Below are 17172 nucleotides of genomic sequence, written 5' to 3' on the forward strand. Positions count from 1 at the left end.
CTCATTTCACATCTTACAGTTAACAGGGAGAGGAAATTTAATCCTATGGGCACTAAATTGGGCCGTCCATTGTTTCGGCGCTACATGGCACTCTGACATCCAAGATGGTGTCTTGGATGTGCAGGCGTGTTTCCAGCGTGATGTGTGCCAGACGCCATCTTGGTATAGGAGTTAGCGCAGTCGCAGATAACAAACGCTGGAATCACGTAAAGCAGGGAGAAAATGAGTTCAATCAGTGTGCAATGCTGATTTAAAGTGATAGACACCATTTTGAGACTTGACGCTCAACTCAACGCACGGTCTTAACCCCGACCATCTGAACGTGTCTTAGAGTGCCTGGAGGACCCCCCACCAGCACTATTTAAAGGGACCATGCTGTATTTACAGGTTAGTTGCTGGATTATTGTTCTGGCTGCCGAGACATTTGTAACTGTTTTTGGAGGTCTCCTACGCTTGAATACTAGGACGCGGGGACATAACCTAACATTTAGAGCCAGGACGTGCAGGAGTGAAGTTAGGAAATGCTTCTACATGCAAAGAGTGGGAGATGTTTGGAACGCTCTTCTGCAGATGGCAGTTGATGCTAGCTCACTTGTGAATATTAAATCTGAGATTGATAGACTTCTGTAACCAAGGGTATTAAGGGATATGGGGCTAAGACGGATATATGGAGTTGGTCACAGGTCTACCATGATCTCATTGAATGGTGGAACAGGCTCGAGGGGCTAAATGCCACTGCCATTGACTGCCTCCTGATATGCGTCAACTTCTCCTGCAAAAAAGCGGGATGTGTGTCTGGGTGATGTGCCTGTCATGGTTGAATAGCTGCCAGTGTGTGTGTCCTGTGAGTTGTGGGTGGGTGGCTTGCAACAATGGTAATGTGTAACGGTGAGAGGAAGCACCTGGTTGGAAGAGTTGAATACTGATGGAAAGAGCGAGTTTCGTGGTATGTGGGTGATGGGGAGTGTAGTGTGTGGTGCAGTTGTTAGGAGACGCCACTTGGCAGTTGACCTCACTCACCTTGACCACTTATGTCAAACCATTGAACTTCTTCCTGCATTGCATCCATGTTCGTGATGTTGTGCGCCTGGCATTGACTTTGTCCCCCGTGCCTCCCACTGCCTTTTGGGTATATGTCTGGAGGGCCTCTTGTACCCCCTCTCCCCCTGTGGATATAGGATGTCCCTCCTACTGTCCACCTCTTGCACCAAAGTCTCTAGTGCATCAGCAGAGAACCTTGATGCACGTACTCTCGCAGGCCTGGTACCGACTCAGATCGGCAGATTGGTGAGATCTGGCATGCAGATTGTAGGATGTGGGATTTAATAGTGCGCAACCTTTATTCAATGTTTTAACATAACTCATCAGTGTATAAACATAAGGGACCTGCATCTGTGTTTTATGTGTGCGATGTCTGATCTCCGTTCAGACTCCATGCAGACAGTAGACTGTTATTTTCAGCAAATAACAGGTACCAGTTATCTTTGAGAGAGTTCTAAGAAACATAATCCCTTTTAAGATGTGGAGATGCCGGTGATGGACTGGGGTGGACAAATGTACGGAGTCGTACAACACCAGGTTATAGTCCAACAGCTTTATTTGAAATCACAAGCTTTCACATATATGCGGTGCCTTTATGGAACCCTTCACTCACCTGACAAAGGAGCAAAGCTCCGAAAGCTTGTGATTTCAAATAAAGCTGTTGGACTATAATCTGGTGTTGTACGACTCCGTACATTTGTCCCTTTTAAGAGATTGGGCTCTCTCTGGTGGTAGAAAGTGCAAATTGCATTGATTCCACCTGCAAGGCCCGGAATGGAACGCTGATTGCCGGCGAGTCTCGGGCCGGCCGAAACTTGTGTCCTGCCTGCGCAGGGGTCATTGGGTAATAGCGCATCACGCTACACGTGCCCAAAAACGGCCCTTATCCAATTTTTCTCCCCCTATCAGTCTAGAATAGACCTGAACAAGGGAGGTGATAGGATACAGTGTTAACTCACTTTTTCTCTGAGCCCGCATTAGGAGCTTATTTTTTTCCTGGACGAAGATATCATTTTAGCCTCCAATTTATACTTATTTGCTGCCTTCCACTGTCCACTTTCAGCAGTGTTTTTTTTATATCACTGCCAACATTGCTGCCTTATATTATTCAATAGGAAACACACTTAGTGGGCTGAATTAGAACTCCCTGCTAATTCCTCCCCCTCACCTATAATAAGCACTTTGGCCCACTATAGCGTATGAAATCTTGGCCGAGAACAGTTTGTTGCTGAGTTCGGCTTGATACTTGAGGCTAAGACTTTAACTCGTGCCCTCTGAAGAGAAATTGAATGGTTTAACACAACCGCTAGAATCACAGAAATTGCTGCACATGAGGAGGCCATATGCCCTTGTAGCTAGCTTCAAGTGGAGCTATCTAATTTAATCCTGGCCCTTTCCCTGTATCCTTTTGTATTCCTCCTTTTCTAATACTTATCCAGTTCCCATTTAAATGATGTTTTAAGGCCTTTGCCTTAAAAGCCACTTGTAAATAAGCTTCGTAAGTTTTAATAACATTGCTTCTAACTTCCCCCTTCATTATTTTGGTGGTGCTCCATGTATAAAACCCTGAATCTCATTTGCCTTTTTATAGCCTTTGCTACCTGCAGTCCCACTATGTACGCACCCCAGATCTCTCAGTTGTTCCACTCTGTAAGAATCTTACCATTTAGAATTTATTTCTTTTCACTGTTATTTTCTTTTTCTCAAAATGTGCTGCTTCACTTTTCTCTCCGTTCAACTGCATCTGCCATCTATCTGCCCGTTCTACTAACCTGTCTATTTCCTCCTGCATTCTTCAGTTTTCCATGTCCCTAATTTGCTATCATTAGCAACCTTTTTATATTATCCATCTTGTGCCTAGATCCAGGTCATTTATATGAATGGAAAACAAAAGAGATAACAGCACAGAACCTAGAGTAAAATTCACTGAGCCAAATCAAATTCTTTTCCCCTTTCTCGAAAGTGGTGTGACATTTGTCATCCTCCAGTTCTTTGTCATAATTCCCATTACCACGCTCTGGTACGTTCAAAGACAAAAAAATTAAGCGAGCCATGTGGTGATCCAGGCATTGTGACATTTTACAAGCAGTATCACAGTGTGGACGGACATCAAATCTATTTTCCATTTGGCTGAGCTCCTGGCCCCAGCTGCTCTACTGTAGGGACTTTGCAATTGGAAGTTGGCCACAATCTTCTAATTCTCCTTAGATACGGAAGTGGTGCCAGAGGACTGGAGGATTGCAAATGTCACATCCCTGTTCAAAAATGGGGAGAGGGATAAACCCGGCAATTACAGGCCAGTCAGCCTGACGGCAGAGGTGGGAATCTTTTAGCGACAATAATCCGGGACAAAATTAATTGGAGCTTGGGAAAGTATGGGTTAATAAATGAAAGCCAGCATGGATTTGTTAAAGGCAAATTGTGTTTGACTAACTTGATTGTGTTCTTTGATGATATAACGGAGAGGGTTGATGAGGGTAGTGCGGTTGACGTTGTGTATGGACTTTCAAAAGGAGTTTGATAAAGTACCACATAATAAACTTGTTAGCAAAATTGAAGCCCATAGGATTAAAGTGACAGTGGCAGTGTGGATACAGAATTGGCTAAGGGACAGAAAGCAGAGAGTAGTGGTAAATGTTGTTTTTCATACTGGAGGGAAGTGTACAGTGTTGTCCCCCAGGGGTCGGTATTAGGACCACTGCTCTTTTTGATATATATTAATGATCTGGACTTGGGTATAGAAGGTATAATTTCAAAGTTTGTAGACGAAGCAAAGCTTGGGAGAGTAGTAAACAGTGAGGAATATAGTATCAGACTTCAAGAGGACATAGATGGACTGGTGAAATGGGCTGACACATGACGGATGCAATTTAATGCAGAGAAGTATGAAGTGATTCATTTTGGTAGGAAGAATGAGCAGAGGCAATATAAACTAAATGGTTCAATTTTAAAGGGGGTGCAGGAACAGAGAGACCTGGGGGTGTATGTACACAAATCTTTGAAGGTGGCAGGACAAGTTGAGAATGCTGTTAAAAAGACATACATGAAAATTGGTTTTATAAATTGAGGCATGGAGTACAAAAGCAAGGAAGTTATGCTAAACCTTTATAAAACATTGGTTAGGCCCAGCTGGAGCATCGTGGCCAATTTTGGGCACCACATTTTAGGAAGGATGTCAAGGCCTTGGAAAGGGTAATGAGGAGATTCACTAGAACGGTAACTGAAGTCTCGCATCCCTGGTATGTGGAGAGACGGGAGGAGCTGGTATTGTTTTCCTTAGAGCAGAGAAGGTGAAGGGGAGATTTGATAGAGGTGTTCAAAATCATGAAGGGTTTTGATACAGTAAATAAGGAGAAACTGTTTCCAGTGGCAGAAAGGTCGGTAACCAGAGGACACAGATTTAAGGTAATTGGCAAAAGAACCAGAGGTGACATAAGGAAAAAAAAATTACGCAGCGAGTTGTTATGATCTGGAATGCACTGCCTGAAAGGGTGGTGGAAGCAGATTCAATAGTAACCCCTTTCAAAAGGGAATTGGATAAATACTTGAAGGAGAAAAAATTTGCAGGGCTATAGGGAAAGGGCAGGGTAGTAAGACTAATTGGATAGCTGTTTCAAAGAGCCGGCTCAGGCACGATGGTCCGAATGGTCTCCTTCTGTGCTAGATCATTCTATGATTCTAAGTGCAGTATTGGTGGTGGGCCTGAGAGTAACTCATTCTACCTTCTCAGTTACAATAAGCGCCTGAGGAGGAGGAGGAGAACCAGGGAAAAAAAATGATGTATGCGTACATTCCTGAAAAATGGGTTAATTCATTATGTTCTCACTGCAGATAGCTGTCAGATTTGAAAGTAGGCGTAACAGGTTGCGTAACTATGAAGATCAGTCATCCTAGCTAACAAGAAAAGACAGTTTACAAATTTGCTGCAGCCAATTACAAACGAGTTGAAAGTATAAATGTTGACAGTCTTCTGACAGGATTCACAGAAAGAACATCAGAGAGGGGAGATCACTTCATTGATACAAACATGGCAGGAGGTGAGTCGAGATGAAGCATTCCATTCTTTTTTTCAGAGCGGGGGATATAGAAGGAAGAAAGATTTGTTTAAAAAACATTTATGAAAGATAACAATTTAATGAAAGAGGGTGCATTTTAAACAGATTATTTTTGTCAAAGTGGCACTGTGAGAGGAAAGAAATGATAAGGGGACACCAAGAAAAAGTTGTGTACATGACAGCAATTAAGACGATTAATGTCTTGTTATTGGAAATTGCAGAAACTTTGTGGGAAACCCCACTGGTTAATGTATCGCAGGACCTGTGCACGAATCTCTCGTTATAACAGTTGTCAGCACAGTGGCACTCCCATGTTGGCGTTCAGTGGCTGAGTGGTTTTGCAAAACATGGCAGTTTTTGCTTGATATTGATAGATAACTAACACTGTTCTTGTTGTTTCTTTGCCCTCTAATCTTTCTTTGATAGAAATATTTTTATTGATATTAATAGGTATATTTTCCCCTATTGATTTCAATCACCTTGGTTTAAACCTTGTTACTTTTATAGAATCATACAATAGTTTAATTTTACAGCACAGAAAGAGGCCATTCAGCCCATCGCACCTGTGCCATTCTCTGAAAGAGATATCCACCTAATCCCATTTGCCTGCCCTTTCCCCATACCCTTCTTACTTTTTTGATTTCTCTTATGGATTCTGCTTCCATCACTGTTTCTGGCAAGGCATTTCATGCCCTAACAATCCACTGCCTAAAAATGTTTCTACTAACCGCTCCCTTAATGATTGTTTTGCGCCCAAACTTCCTCTTCCATTTTTGTCGAGCTGTGATGCCTAGCCCCATAAGGGGGCACAGCAAATAAATCAACGTCAAATGACTTCACTCGGACCTGCGACCATCTTTCCTCTAATTCCGCTGGTTGCAGGACGGGGCAGGCTATCCCGCAGATAGTTGCTGGCACTCGTGCATTAGCTTTATCTCTATTACGGCCTCTAAAAGCATCCCTACTACCAAAGTCAGGCTGACTGATACTTGGGGCTCAATTTTGAAATAGTGGTGGGTTGGCAGCGGGGGGGTGAAGGTACGTGAGGCAAACCCGAATAAACAAAACTTACCGTTTCCAACGAGATCGCAACGTAATTGATGGTGATTAAAGTTCTTTCCGGGTTTCGCGCCCAGCAGCCAGCCTGATTGACAGGAGCTGCAACGCCGAGGGAGGGAGAAAGAGAGAGTGAGACGTCATCCAGCGCTGGAATGGAAGATCGGGGTGGGGGGGGGGGGGGAAGAGTGGAAGATCGGGGGGGGGAGAGTGGAAGATCGAGGGGGAGAGGGGAAGTTCGGGGGGAAAGGGATATATCAGGGGGTGAAAAATGATGCTTTGATGCTGTCAATTAATGCCTCTAGAACTTTGACTGCATTAGCCTTCTTCACCTACTGCTTAAGTAGCCTGATGTAGACTTGTTAAGGGAATTAAATGCTTATGCAGTTGTTTGCTATTGGCTGTTTGGGTCTGTGTGGCTTTCAATGAATGCAAGATGCAGCACAAGAAAAAGTTTGAATTAGGATCATCTCAGAAACGTGCTATGTCATAGTTATGGGGAAAAAAAATTAATCATACACCAAGCCGGATTTTGAGGCCTTTAGAACAGCTTCTATACTGCCACTTGTTTAGGTTGGCTTCCGGGAGACTGGGGTCTGTAAACTGGCTCGTGGCATTTACGCTGCTAAATCCAACTCCCATCTCTTTGCAGCAGATTGTAGATCTAGTTTTTCGTGGGTGTCTGATTCTGCCACCAGTATAAGGGGATGAATTTAGTAGTGTAAATGCTGGGAACCGGCTCACTGACACCACTTAAATGTTGTCACGTCAGTTCTGCTTTATGCGATATCTGAATCTGGGCATAAATATTTTTGTTAAGTGAATAGACACTGAATGTATACAATCGTTTGCTGCTCACATTTTATTCGTTCTCTCAAGTGAATAAATTTAGCTGCAAATTCCAGTTAGGTGAAATAACTCCAGTAATTAACATCTCAAAGTGTACACACCCACTTGTTGTCAGCCTTTGCCATCTATAGGAAAATTCAGGCTGTAAAGTGTGACCTGGAATGTACAGTGGAAACACACCTGTATTCAAAATCTAGGCAGCAGAGGCACTGTTATTCTTAAACATTACTTGATGTGGCAGCAGTTTCAATATTAGTAATTCTAGCACCATTGCTTTCAAAAGAGCTAAGCGATCGTAGGATAATTATGGACGAGGAAGACTATTCGGCCCACCTTAATTCATCCATTGAGAAAAACCTACAGAACCCCCCCAATTGCTTCATCTAATTGTTTCCTGATTGATTCCAGGGTTTTTGCTTCCATGACTCTATCTTGAAGTCCATTCCAAGTCTTGATCAATCTATGGGGCAGATTTTGACTTTGTGCGATAATGTGAAAGCGAATTGTAGTCCGTTTTACATCTCTCCCAATTTTTATTTCCATTGCTGTGACCTGCAATCAGCCCCCTCCCGTTGTCTCCCCCACCCTCTCAGGGATTTACCTGAGGGGGGGCAGCTGGCGAGGCAAGCAGCCCGACATTCATCTGCTACAAATAGGTGAGCTGCCTCTGGAGGCGCGACAGAAACCAGTTGCTCTCCTAAATTATTGAAACGAGGCTCAATTTCAGGCCAGCCTTGGGCCTCCCAATCGGTCAATGCGCGCCATCGGCTATGGCCCTAGAAAATGATCCATAACTAATTTCCACCCCAAAGACTCTTTACAAAACAGGAAAATATATCCATTTAGCAAAAAATAAAGCGGGACAGTTTAAATGCTTTATGCTTTTTTTTCTTTTGCCTTTTATAATTTAACTATCCTGTGGATTCTGTTGCAGTTGCTGAAGTGAGTTACGCTGACTTTCACTGTGAGAAGAACAACCAAGAGCACAGGACCGCTGAGATCAGCACCAAGCGACTGATAGTCAGGCGGGGACAGATCTTCCACATCACGGTGCAATTCAACAAAAGCCAATGCAATCCAGACAGTGACAGATTTGCGCTCACTGCTGAGACAGGTAGTCAGTCATGAATGAATTGGGAAAGTTTAAATGACTTGTATGAATTTTAAGGTAAAAATTGTAAACTTTTGTATAGTTACTCACACTCATGCCCCACTTTGCTCAGTTTATTTACAGTAGATGTGAATGGTACAGTTTGTATTTCTCTATAACAATGAGATCAGCGGATACCACTAATAGTGTTAGGTGGGAATGTTGGATCTTGTAGAGACTTGCATTGATGACTGCAATGCAAGCAGTCACCACTCCTCTGAAAGGAATTACTATAAACTAGTTACCCATAAGGGGTAGTGGAAATCTGGAATTCTGTCCCCAGAAGACTGTGGATGTTGGGCCAATAGAAATTTTCAAGACTGAGATCAATAGATTTTTGTTAGGTAAGGGCATCAAGGAATATGAAGCAAATAGTCATCAGAATTGAGGTACAGATCAACCATGATAGAATCATTGAATCATAGAATGATACAGCACAAAAAAGGCTATTCGGCCCATTGTGCCTGTGCCGACTCTTTGAAAGAGCTATCCAATTAGTCCCAATCCCCTGCCGTTTCCCCATAGCCCTGCAAATTTTCCCCCTTCTAGTATTTATCCAATTCCCTTTTGAAAGTAATTATTGAATCTGCTTCCGCCACTCTTTCAGGCAGTGCATTCCAGATCATAACAACTCATTGCATGAAACATTTTTTCTTCATGTCGCCTCTGGTACTAAATCACCTTAAATCTGTGTCCTCTGGTTATCGACCTTTCTGCCACTAGAAACAGTTTCTCCTTATTTATTCTATCAAAACTGTTCATGATTTTCAACAACTCTATCAAATCTCCCCTTAACCTTCTCTGCTTCAAGGAGAACAAACCCAATTTCTCTAGTCTCTCCGTGTAACTGAAGTCTTTCATCCCTGGTACCATGCTAGTAAATCTCCTCTGCACTCCCTCTAAGGCTTTGACATCCTTCCTAAAGTGTGGTGCCCAGAATTGGACACATTATTCCAGCTGGGGCCTAACCAGTATTTTATAAAGGATTAGCATAACTTCCTTGCTTTTGTACTCTATGCCTCTATTTATAAAGCCAAGGATTCTGTATGCCTTTTTGACAGCCCTCTCAACTTCAAATGAATTGTGTACATACACCCCCAGGTCTCTCTGTTCCTGCACTCCCTTTAAAATTGTACCATTTAGTTGATATTGCCTCTCCTCAATCTTCCTACCAAAGTGAATCAACACACTCTTCTCTGTGTTGAATTTCACCTGCCATGTGTTGGCCCATTTCACCAGTCTGTCTGTATCATCCTGAAGTATGTTATTATCCTCCTCACTGTTTACTTCATTTCCAAGTTTCGTGTCATCTGAAAACTTTGAAATTATGTCCTGTATACTCAAGTCCAGGTCATTAATATATATCAAAAAGAGCAGTGGTCCCAATACCAACCCCTGGGGGACACCGCTGCACATTTCCCTCCAGTCTGAGAAACAACCGTTCACCACTGCTCTCTGCTTTCTGTCACTTAGCCAATTTCGTATCCACGCAGCCACTGCTCCTTTAATCTCATGGGCCTCAATTTTGCTAACAAGTCTATTATGCGGTACTTTATCAAACGCCTTTTGAAAGTCCAAATTCACAACATCAACCCCCTCCGTAACTTCATCAAAGAACTCAATCAAGTTAGTCAAACACATAGGAACATAGGAACGTAGGAACAGGAGTAGGCCATTCAGCCCCTCGTGCCTGCTCCGCCTCGATCTGTGATCTAACTCCATATACCTGCCTTTGGCCCATATGCCAAAAAGCTATCTAGCTCAGATTTAAATTTAGCAATTGAGCTAGTATCAATTGCCGTTTGCGGAAGAGAATTCCAAACTTCTACAACCCTTTGTGTGTAGAAATGTTTTCTAATCTCGCTCCTGAAAGGTCTGGCTCTAATTTTTAGACTGTGCCCCCTACTCCTAAAATCCCCAACCAGTGGAAATAGTTTCTCTCTATCCACCCTATCTGTTCCCCTTAATATCTTATAAACTTCGATCAGATCACCCCTTAACCTTCGAAACTCTAGAGAATACAACCCCAATTTGTGTAATCTCTCCTTGTAACTTAACCCTTGAAGTCCGGGTATCATTCTAGTAAACCTACGCTGCACTCCCTCCAAGACCAATATGTCCTTCCGAAGGTGCAGTGCCCAGATCTGCTCACAGTACTACAGGTGCGGTCTAACCAGGGTTTTGTATAGCTGCAGCATAACTTCTGCCCCCTTGTACTCTAGTCCTCTAGATACAAAGGCCAGCATTCCATTTGCCTTTTGATTATTTTCTGCACCTGTTCATGACACTTCAATGATCTATGTACCTGAACCCCTAAGTCCTTTTGGACATCCACTGTTTTTAACTTTTTACCATTTAGAAAGTACCCTGTTCTATCCTTTTTTGATCCAAAGTGGATGACTTCACATTTGTCTACATTGAATTCCATTTGCCACAGTTTTGCCCATTCACCTAATCTATCAATATCGCTTTGTAATTTTATGTTTTCATCTACACTGCTTACAATGCCACCAATCTTTGTGTCATCGGCAAACTTAGATATGAGACTTTCTATGCCTTCATCTAAGTCGTTAATAAATATTGTGAATAGTTGAGGCCCCAAGACAGATCCCTGCGGGACTCCACTAGTCACATCCTGCCAATGTGAGTACCTTCCCATTATCCCGACTCTCTGTCGCCTTTCGCTCAGCCAACTTCCTAACCAAGTCCGTACTTTTCCCTCGATTCCATGGGCTTCTATCTTAGCTAACAGTCTCTTATGTGGGACCTTATCAAATGCCTTCTGGAAGTCCATATAAATAACATCCATTGACATTCCCCTGTCCACTACTTTAGTCACCTCTTCAAAAAATTCAATCAGGTTTGACAGGCACGACCTACCTTTCACAAATCCATGCTGGCTCTCTCTGATTAACTGAAAATTCTCGAGGTGTTCAGTCACCCTATCCTTAATTATAGACTCCAGCATTTTCCCCACAACAGATGTTAGGCTAACTGGTCTATAATTCCCCGGTTTCCCTCTCTCTCCTTTCTTAAAAAGCGGAGTGACATGTGCAATTTTACAATCTAGAGGGATAGTTCCTGAATCTGGAGAACTTTGAAAGATTATAGTTAGGGCATCTGCAATGTGCTCACCTACTTCCTTTAAAACCCTGGGATGGAAACCATCTGGTCCTGGGGATTTGTCACTCTTTAGTGCTATTATTTTCTTCATTACTGTTGCTTTACCTATGTTAATTTTATCGAGTCCCTGTCCCCGATTCAATATTAGTTTTCTTGGGATTTCTGGCATGCTATCCTCTTTTTCGACTGTAAATACTGACGCAAAGTAATTGTTCAACATATCCACCATTTTCCCATTGTCAATGATAATATTCCCACTTTCAGTTTTTAAGGGGCCAACACTGCTCCTGACCACCCTCTTTTTCCTAATATAACTATAAAAGTTCTTCGTATTGGTTTTGATATCCCTTGCGAGTTTCTTTTCGTACTCTCTTTTTGTAGCCCTTACTATCTGTTTTGTGACCCTTTGTTGATCTTTGTATCTTTCCCATTCGCCAGGATCTATGCCATTTTTTGCCCTTTTGTGTGCCCTTTCCTTATGTCTTATACTGTCCCTTACCTCTTTAGTTGTCCATGGCTGTTTTTTTTGGCAAGTAGAGTTCTTGCCCCTCCGGGGTATAAACCGATTCTGTATCACGTTAAATGTTTCTTTAAACATTTCCCACTGATCATCAGTCGTTTTACCCATTAACAGATTTGCCAAGTTTACTGTGGAAAGTCTCTGTCTCATCCCATTGAAGTCGGCCTTGCCAAAGTCTAGAATCTTAGCAGCTGATTCACTTTTTTCCCTTTCAAACACCACATTGAACTCGATCAGGTTATGATCACTATTGGATAGATGTTCACGCACAGTTAAGCCGTTAACTAAATCTGGTTCATTACTCATTACTAAATCTAGTATGGCTTGCCCCCTTGTTGCCTCTTGGACATACTGCTGCAGAAAACTATCCTGGACACACTCAAGAAATTCACTACCTTTCTGACAGTTGCTAGTCTGCTTTTCCCAATCTATGTGAAGGTTAAAGTTCCCCATTAAGGCCACTATGCCTTTCTTACACACTTGTCTAATCTCTGCATTTATACAATCTAGCACTTCAGAGCTGCTGCCAGGGCTCCTATATACAACTCCCACTATAGTCTTAGATCCTTTCCTATTTCTCAATTCAACCCATAAGGTCTCTGTTGGCTGCTTACCTCTCGTTATATCCCCCTTTATCATTGAAGTGATTTCATCTCTCATCATTAAGGCTACTCCTCCCCCTCTTCCATTTTCCCTATCTCTCCTGTAGACCTTATAACCTGGTATAATTAGTTCCCAATCCTGACCATCCTGCAGCCAAGTCTCAGTAATAGCTATCATGTCATACCCTCCAATTTGAATTTGAACCTGTAGTTCATTTAATTTATTCCTTATACTCCGTGCATTTGTATATAGAACTCTTAGTTGGGCCACACACCCTAGCCTGACCTTCAGCTTTGATGCTGGGTTAATCGCCTTACGCCTTCTAGTTTTTATTTTATCTGTCGTGCCTAAAGTCCACTTTCTTTCCGCTGCTCTACGCTTTTCCCTTTCACTTGTCCTTGAACAACTGTTTGTACTATTTGTATTGTAGATTTCCCCTGGGTCTTCCCCTCTCTTGCTGCTCTCAACTTTATTCCCTTCTGACTTCCCGCTCACGTTCCCATCCCCCTGCCACTCTAGTTTAAACCTTCCCCAACAGCACTAGCAAACACCCCCGCGAGGACATTTGTCCCGGTCCTGCTCAGGTGTAACCCATCACGCTTGTACAGGTCCCACCTTCCCCAGAACCGGTCCCAATGTCCCAGGAATCTAAATCTCTCCCTCCTACACCATCCCTGCAGCCACGCATTCATCCTGTCTATTCTCCTGTTCCTATACTCACTAGCACGTGGCACCGGTAGTAATCCTGAGATCACTACCTTTGAAGTCCTGCTTTTTAATTTATCTCCTAACTCCTTAAATTCACCTTGCAGGACCTCATCCCTTTTTTTACCTATGTCGTTGGTACCAATATGGACCACGACTACTGGCTGTTCACCCTCCCCCTCCAGAATGCCCTGCAGCCGCTCCGTGACATCCTTGACCCTAGCACCAGGGAGGCAACATACCATCCTGGAGTCATGTTTGCGGCCGCAGAAATGCCTATCTGTTCCCCTTACAATTGAATCCCCTATCACTATAGCCCTGCCACTCTTCTTCCTCCCCTTCTGTGCAGCAGAGCCACCCGTGGTGCCCCGAACTTGGCTCTTGCTGCTTTCCCCTGATAAGCCATCTCCCCCAACAGTATCCAAAGCAGAATATCTGTTTGAGAGGGAGATGGCCCCAGGGGACTCCTGCTCTACCTGCCTAGTCCTTTTACTCTGCCTGGCGGTCACCCATTTCCTTTCTGCCTGCGTAATCTTTACCTGCGGTGTGACCACCTCACTGACTGTGCTATCCACGATAGTCTCAGCATTGCAGATGCTCCACAGTGAATCCACCCGCAGCTCCAGCTCCGAAATACGGTTAGCCAGTAGCTGCAGCTGGACACACTTCCTGCACACATGGTCACCAGGGACACTGGTAGTGTCCATGACTTCCCACATAGTGCAGGAGGAGCATATCACGGGTGCGAGCTGTGCTGCCATGACTTGCCTTAGACTCTCAGACTCTCCTCCCGCTCTGGGTCTCTCCTTTTATACTGTGCTCACCTCTCGGACTCTCCTGCCTCACCTGTGACGTCGCACAGTAGTTTTCTCTAGTTGCTGGTCTGCTGCTGCTTTTATTCCCCAATCTCAGTCTTCTACGCTCCGGTCCACTGCCGCTCTGTGGAAAAAGTTAGGAAAAGCAAGGCAAAGCAGCACCTCCTTCCCCCACTTCACCAAACTCCCACACTTACCAAACTCTCAGCAGTTCACACTGTGTTGTCCGCACACCGTGCTGTCGCACTGACAGGCCTCTGTATTTCTACAGTTTGTGACTCAGATGAGTCAGGCCTGCCCCACCTTCAGGTACCAGTTTAATCTAGCTAACCAATTAACTTACTACAGCAGCTCTCTCTGCTGAAGACTAACAGAAACTTAAAAATTTAAACTTTAAAATTGAACTTAAACAGTTGAAAGCAATATACACTAGATTTTAAAGAGATTAACCTTTAAACTCCCACACATGCTGGCATTCATTTATTAACCCATATTTTTCGAAGTGCCAGTTAATTTTGTTCCGAGTTATTGGGGGCAAAAAAATTGGATAAGGCCTATTATTAGGCACAGGAGGAGAACTTTGTCTGGCTTGTGGACTTACCTTCTAGCAGCGTTGAAAAGTAGGCCTTACACGACGATTGAAGTAAATGCGCACTTCCCACCAGCAGGGGGAGCACCAATCTCTTAAAGGGAGGATGTCCCTTAAAATCCCTTAAAGGTAGCCAGAACTTGTTATTTGCTAAAAAATAACAGTCTGCTCTCAGCACAGAGTCTGAATGGAGAGCAGACATCACACACGTAAAACACAGATGCAGGTCCCGTCCCCATATTTACAAACTGATGAGTTATTTTAAAATATCGAATAAAGGTTGCGCACCACTAAATCCCACATCCTCCAATCTGCATGCCAGGCCTCACCAATCTGCCGATCTGAGTTTGTACCAGGCCTGCAGGAGTGCATGCACCAAGGTTCTCTGCTGATGCACTAGAGGCCTTGGTGCAAGAGGTGGACAGAAAGAAGGACATTGTATATCCGGGGTTGTGGGGTGGGGGGGGGGCGGTGGCAAGAGGCTCTCCAGACGTATGGCCAAAAGGCAGTGGGAGGCAATGGGGAACGAATCCAATGCCAGGCGCACAGCACCATGAACATGGAAGCAGTGCAGGAGACTGTTCAGTGCTTTGACACGAGTGTTGAAGGTGCGTGAGGTCAACTGTCAAGTGGCATCTCCTACCAAATGCACCACCAGCCGCATCCACTGCTCCACGCACTACACCCTCCCATCCCCCACATACCAACAAACTCTTCCCATCAGTACTCAATTCTTCCAATCAGATACTTCCTCTCACCCTTACACATTAACACTGTTGCAAGCCGACCACCCACAACTCACAGACCATACACACCATCAGCTATTCAACCATGACAGGCACATCACCCAGACACACACCCCGCTTGCTTGCAGGAGAAGGTGGCACATAACAGGAGTCAGCAAGTGGCAATGACATTTAGCCCCTCGAGCCTGTTCCTCCATTCAATGAGTTCATGGTGGACCTGTGACCTAACTCCATATACCCTTGGTTCACAGAAATCTATCAATCTCATATTTAGAATTCACAATTGAGCTAGCATCAGCTGCCATTTGCAGAAGAGCGTTCAAAACTTTAAACACCCTTCACGTGTAGAAGCGTTTCCTAACTTCACTCCTGCATGTCCTGGCTCTAAATGTTAGGCTATGTCCCCGCGTCCTAGTATTCAAGTATAGGAGGCCTCCAAAAACAGTTACAAATGCATCAGCAGCCAAAAGCAATAATCCAGCCACTAACCTGTAAATCCTGCATGATGCCTTTAAATAGTGCTGGTGGGGCGTCCTCCAGGCACTCTAAGACACGTTCAGATGGTCATCGTTAAGACTGTACGTTGAGTGGAGCGTTAAGTCACAAAACAGTGTCTATCACTTTAAATCAGCATTGCACGCTGATTGTATCCATTTTCTCCTTACTTTACATGCTGCCGGCATTCGGTCTTTGCACATGCGCTAATACCTATAACAAGATGGCGTCCTGCGCACGTCCCGGTGCAAACGTGCATGCACAGCCAAGGCGCCATCTTGGCACTTCGGGAGGCCACCTAACGCCGAAACAACGGGTGTTACAAGGCCCAGTTTCTAGCCCAATGACTCTAAAAGTTTCCCCACCACCAACGTTAGTCTGACTGGCCTGTAGTTACTGGGTTTATTCCTCTCCCCTTTTTTGAACAGGGATGTAACATTTGCAGTCCTCCAGTCCTCTGGCACCACTCCCATATCTAAGGAGGATTGGAAGATTGTTGACAGAGTCTCCACAATTTCTACCCTTACTTCCCTCAGCAACCTAGGATACACTCCATCCAGACCGAGTGACTTTTCTACTTTGAATGCTGCCAACCTTTTAAACACCTGCTCTTTATGTATTTTTATCCTATCCAATATTGCTACCACCACTTCTTTACTGTAACATTGGCAGCATCTGCTTCTTTAGGGAAGACAGATGCAAAGTATTAAGTACTTCAGCCATGCTCTCTGCCTCCACAAGAAGTTCTCCTTTTTGGTCCCTAATTGGCCCCTCCCTTCCTTTGACTACCCTTTCACTATTTATATGTTTATAAAAGACTTTTGGGTTCCCTTTCATGTTATCCACCAACCTATTCTCATACACTCTCTTTGCCCCTTTCATTTCCTTTTTCACTTCTCCCCTGTACTTTTTGTATTTAGCTTGGTTCTCTACTGAATTATGAACCCGACATTTATCATACGCCTCCTTTTTCTGTTTCATTTAAAACTCTATATCTTTCGTCATCCAGGGAGCTCTTGCTTCCTTTCTCCCTCATGGGAATGTGTCTAGTCAGGACCCAACCTATCTCCTCTTTCCTATTTGAAGGCTTCCCATTGCTCATTTACTGTTTTACCTGCCAATCTTTGATTCCAATCCACCTGGGCCAGATCCCCTTTCAACTCACTGAAATTAGCCTCCTTCCAGTTGAGTATTTTCAGATTTGATTTTTCCTTGTCCTTTTCCATAACTGTTCTGGACCTAATGATATTATGATCACTGTTTCTTAAATGCTCTCCCACTGAAATAAGCTCCACTTGCCCCACTTCATTCCAATTGAATTGTGGAACAGGCTTGAGGGGCTGAATTGCCTACTCCTGTTCCTATCTTCCTATATTCCTACGCTTTATGCAACCAGTGATGGTGTACAGTAAACCTGTGAGGTCT

At 43.9% G+C, this 17172-nt stretch overlaps 1 protein-coding gene across 1 annotated transcript in view; it reads left to right on the plus strand.

Moving 5' to 3' along the window:
* Nucleotides 1-5022: 5022 nt before the first annotated feature.
* The window catches only part of LOC137335309 (protein-glutamine gamma-glutamyltransferase 2-like), a 40751-nt gene continuing 28601 nt past the window's right edge, over nucleotides 5023-17172 (plus strand). Inside the window, exons 1-2 of the mRNA XM_068000621.1 lie at nucleotides 5023-5078; nucleotides 7936-8115. Coding sequence (XP_067856722.1) covers nucleotides 5069-5078; nucleotides 7936-8115 — 190 coding nt within the window. The 5' untranslated portion in view covers nucleotides 5023-5068. The remainder of the gene's footprint in view (nucleotides 5079-7935; nucleotides 8116-17172) is intronic.

The sequence above is a fragment of the Heptranchias perlo genome, chromosome 19, assembly GCF_035084215.1.
Source record: "Heptranchias perlo isolate sHepPer1 chromosome 19, sHepPer1.hap1, whole genome shotgun sequence".
NCBI classification, from domain to species: domain Eukaryota; kingdom Metazoa; phylum Chordata; class Chondrichthyes; order Hexanchiformes; family Hexanchidae; genus Heptranchias; species Heptranchias perlo.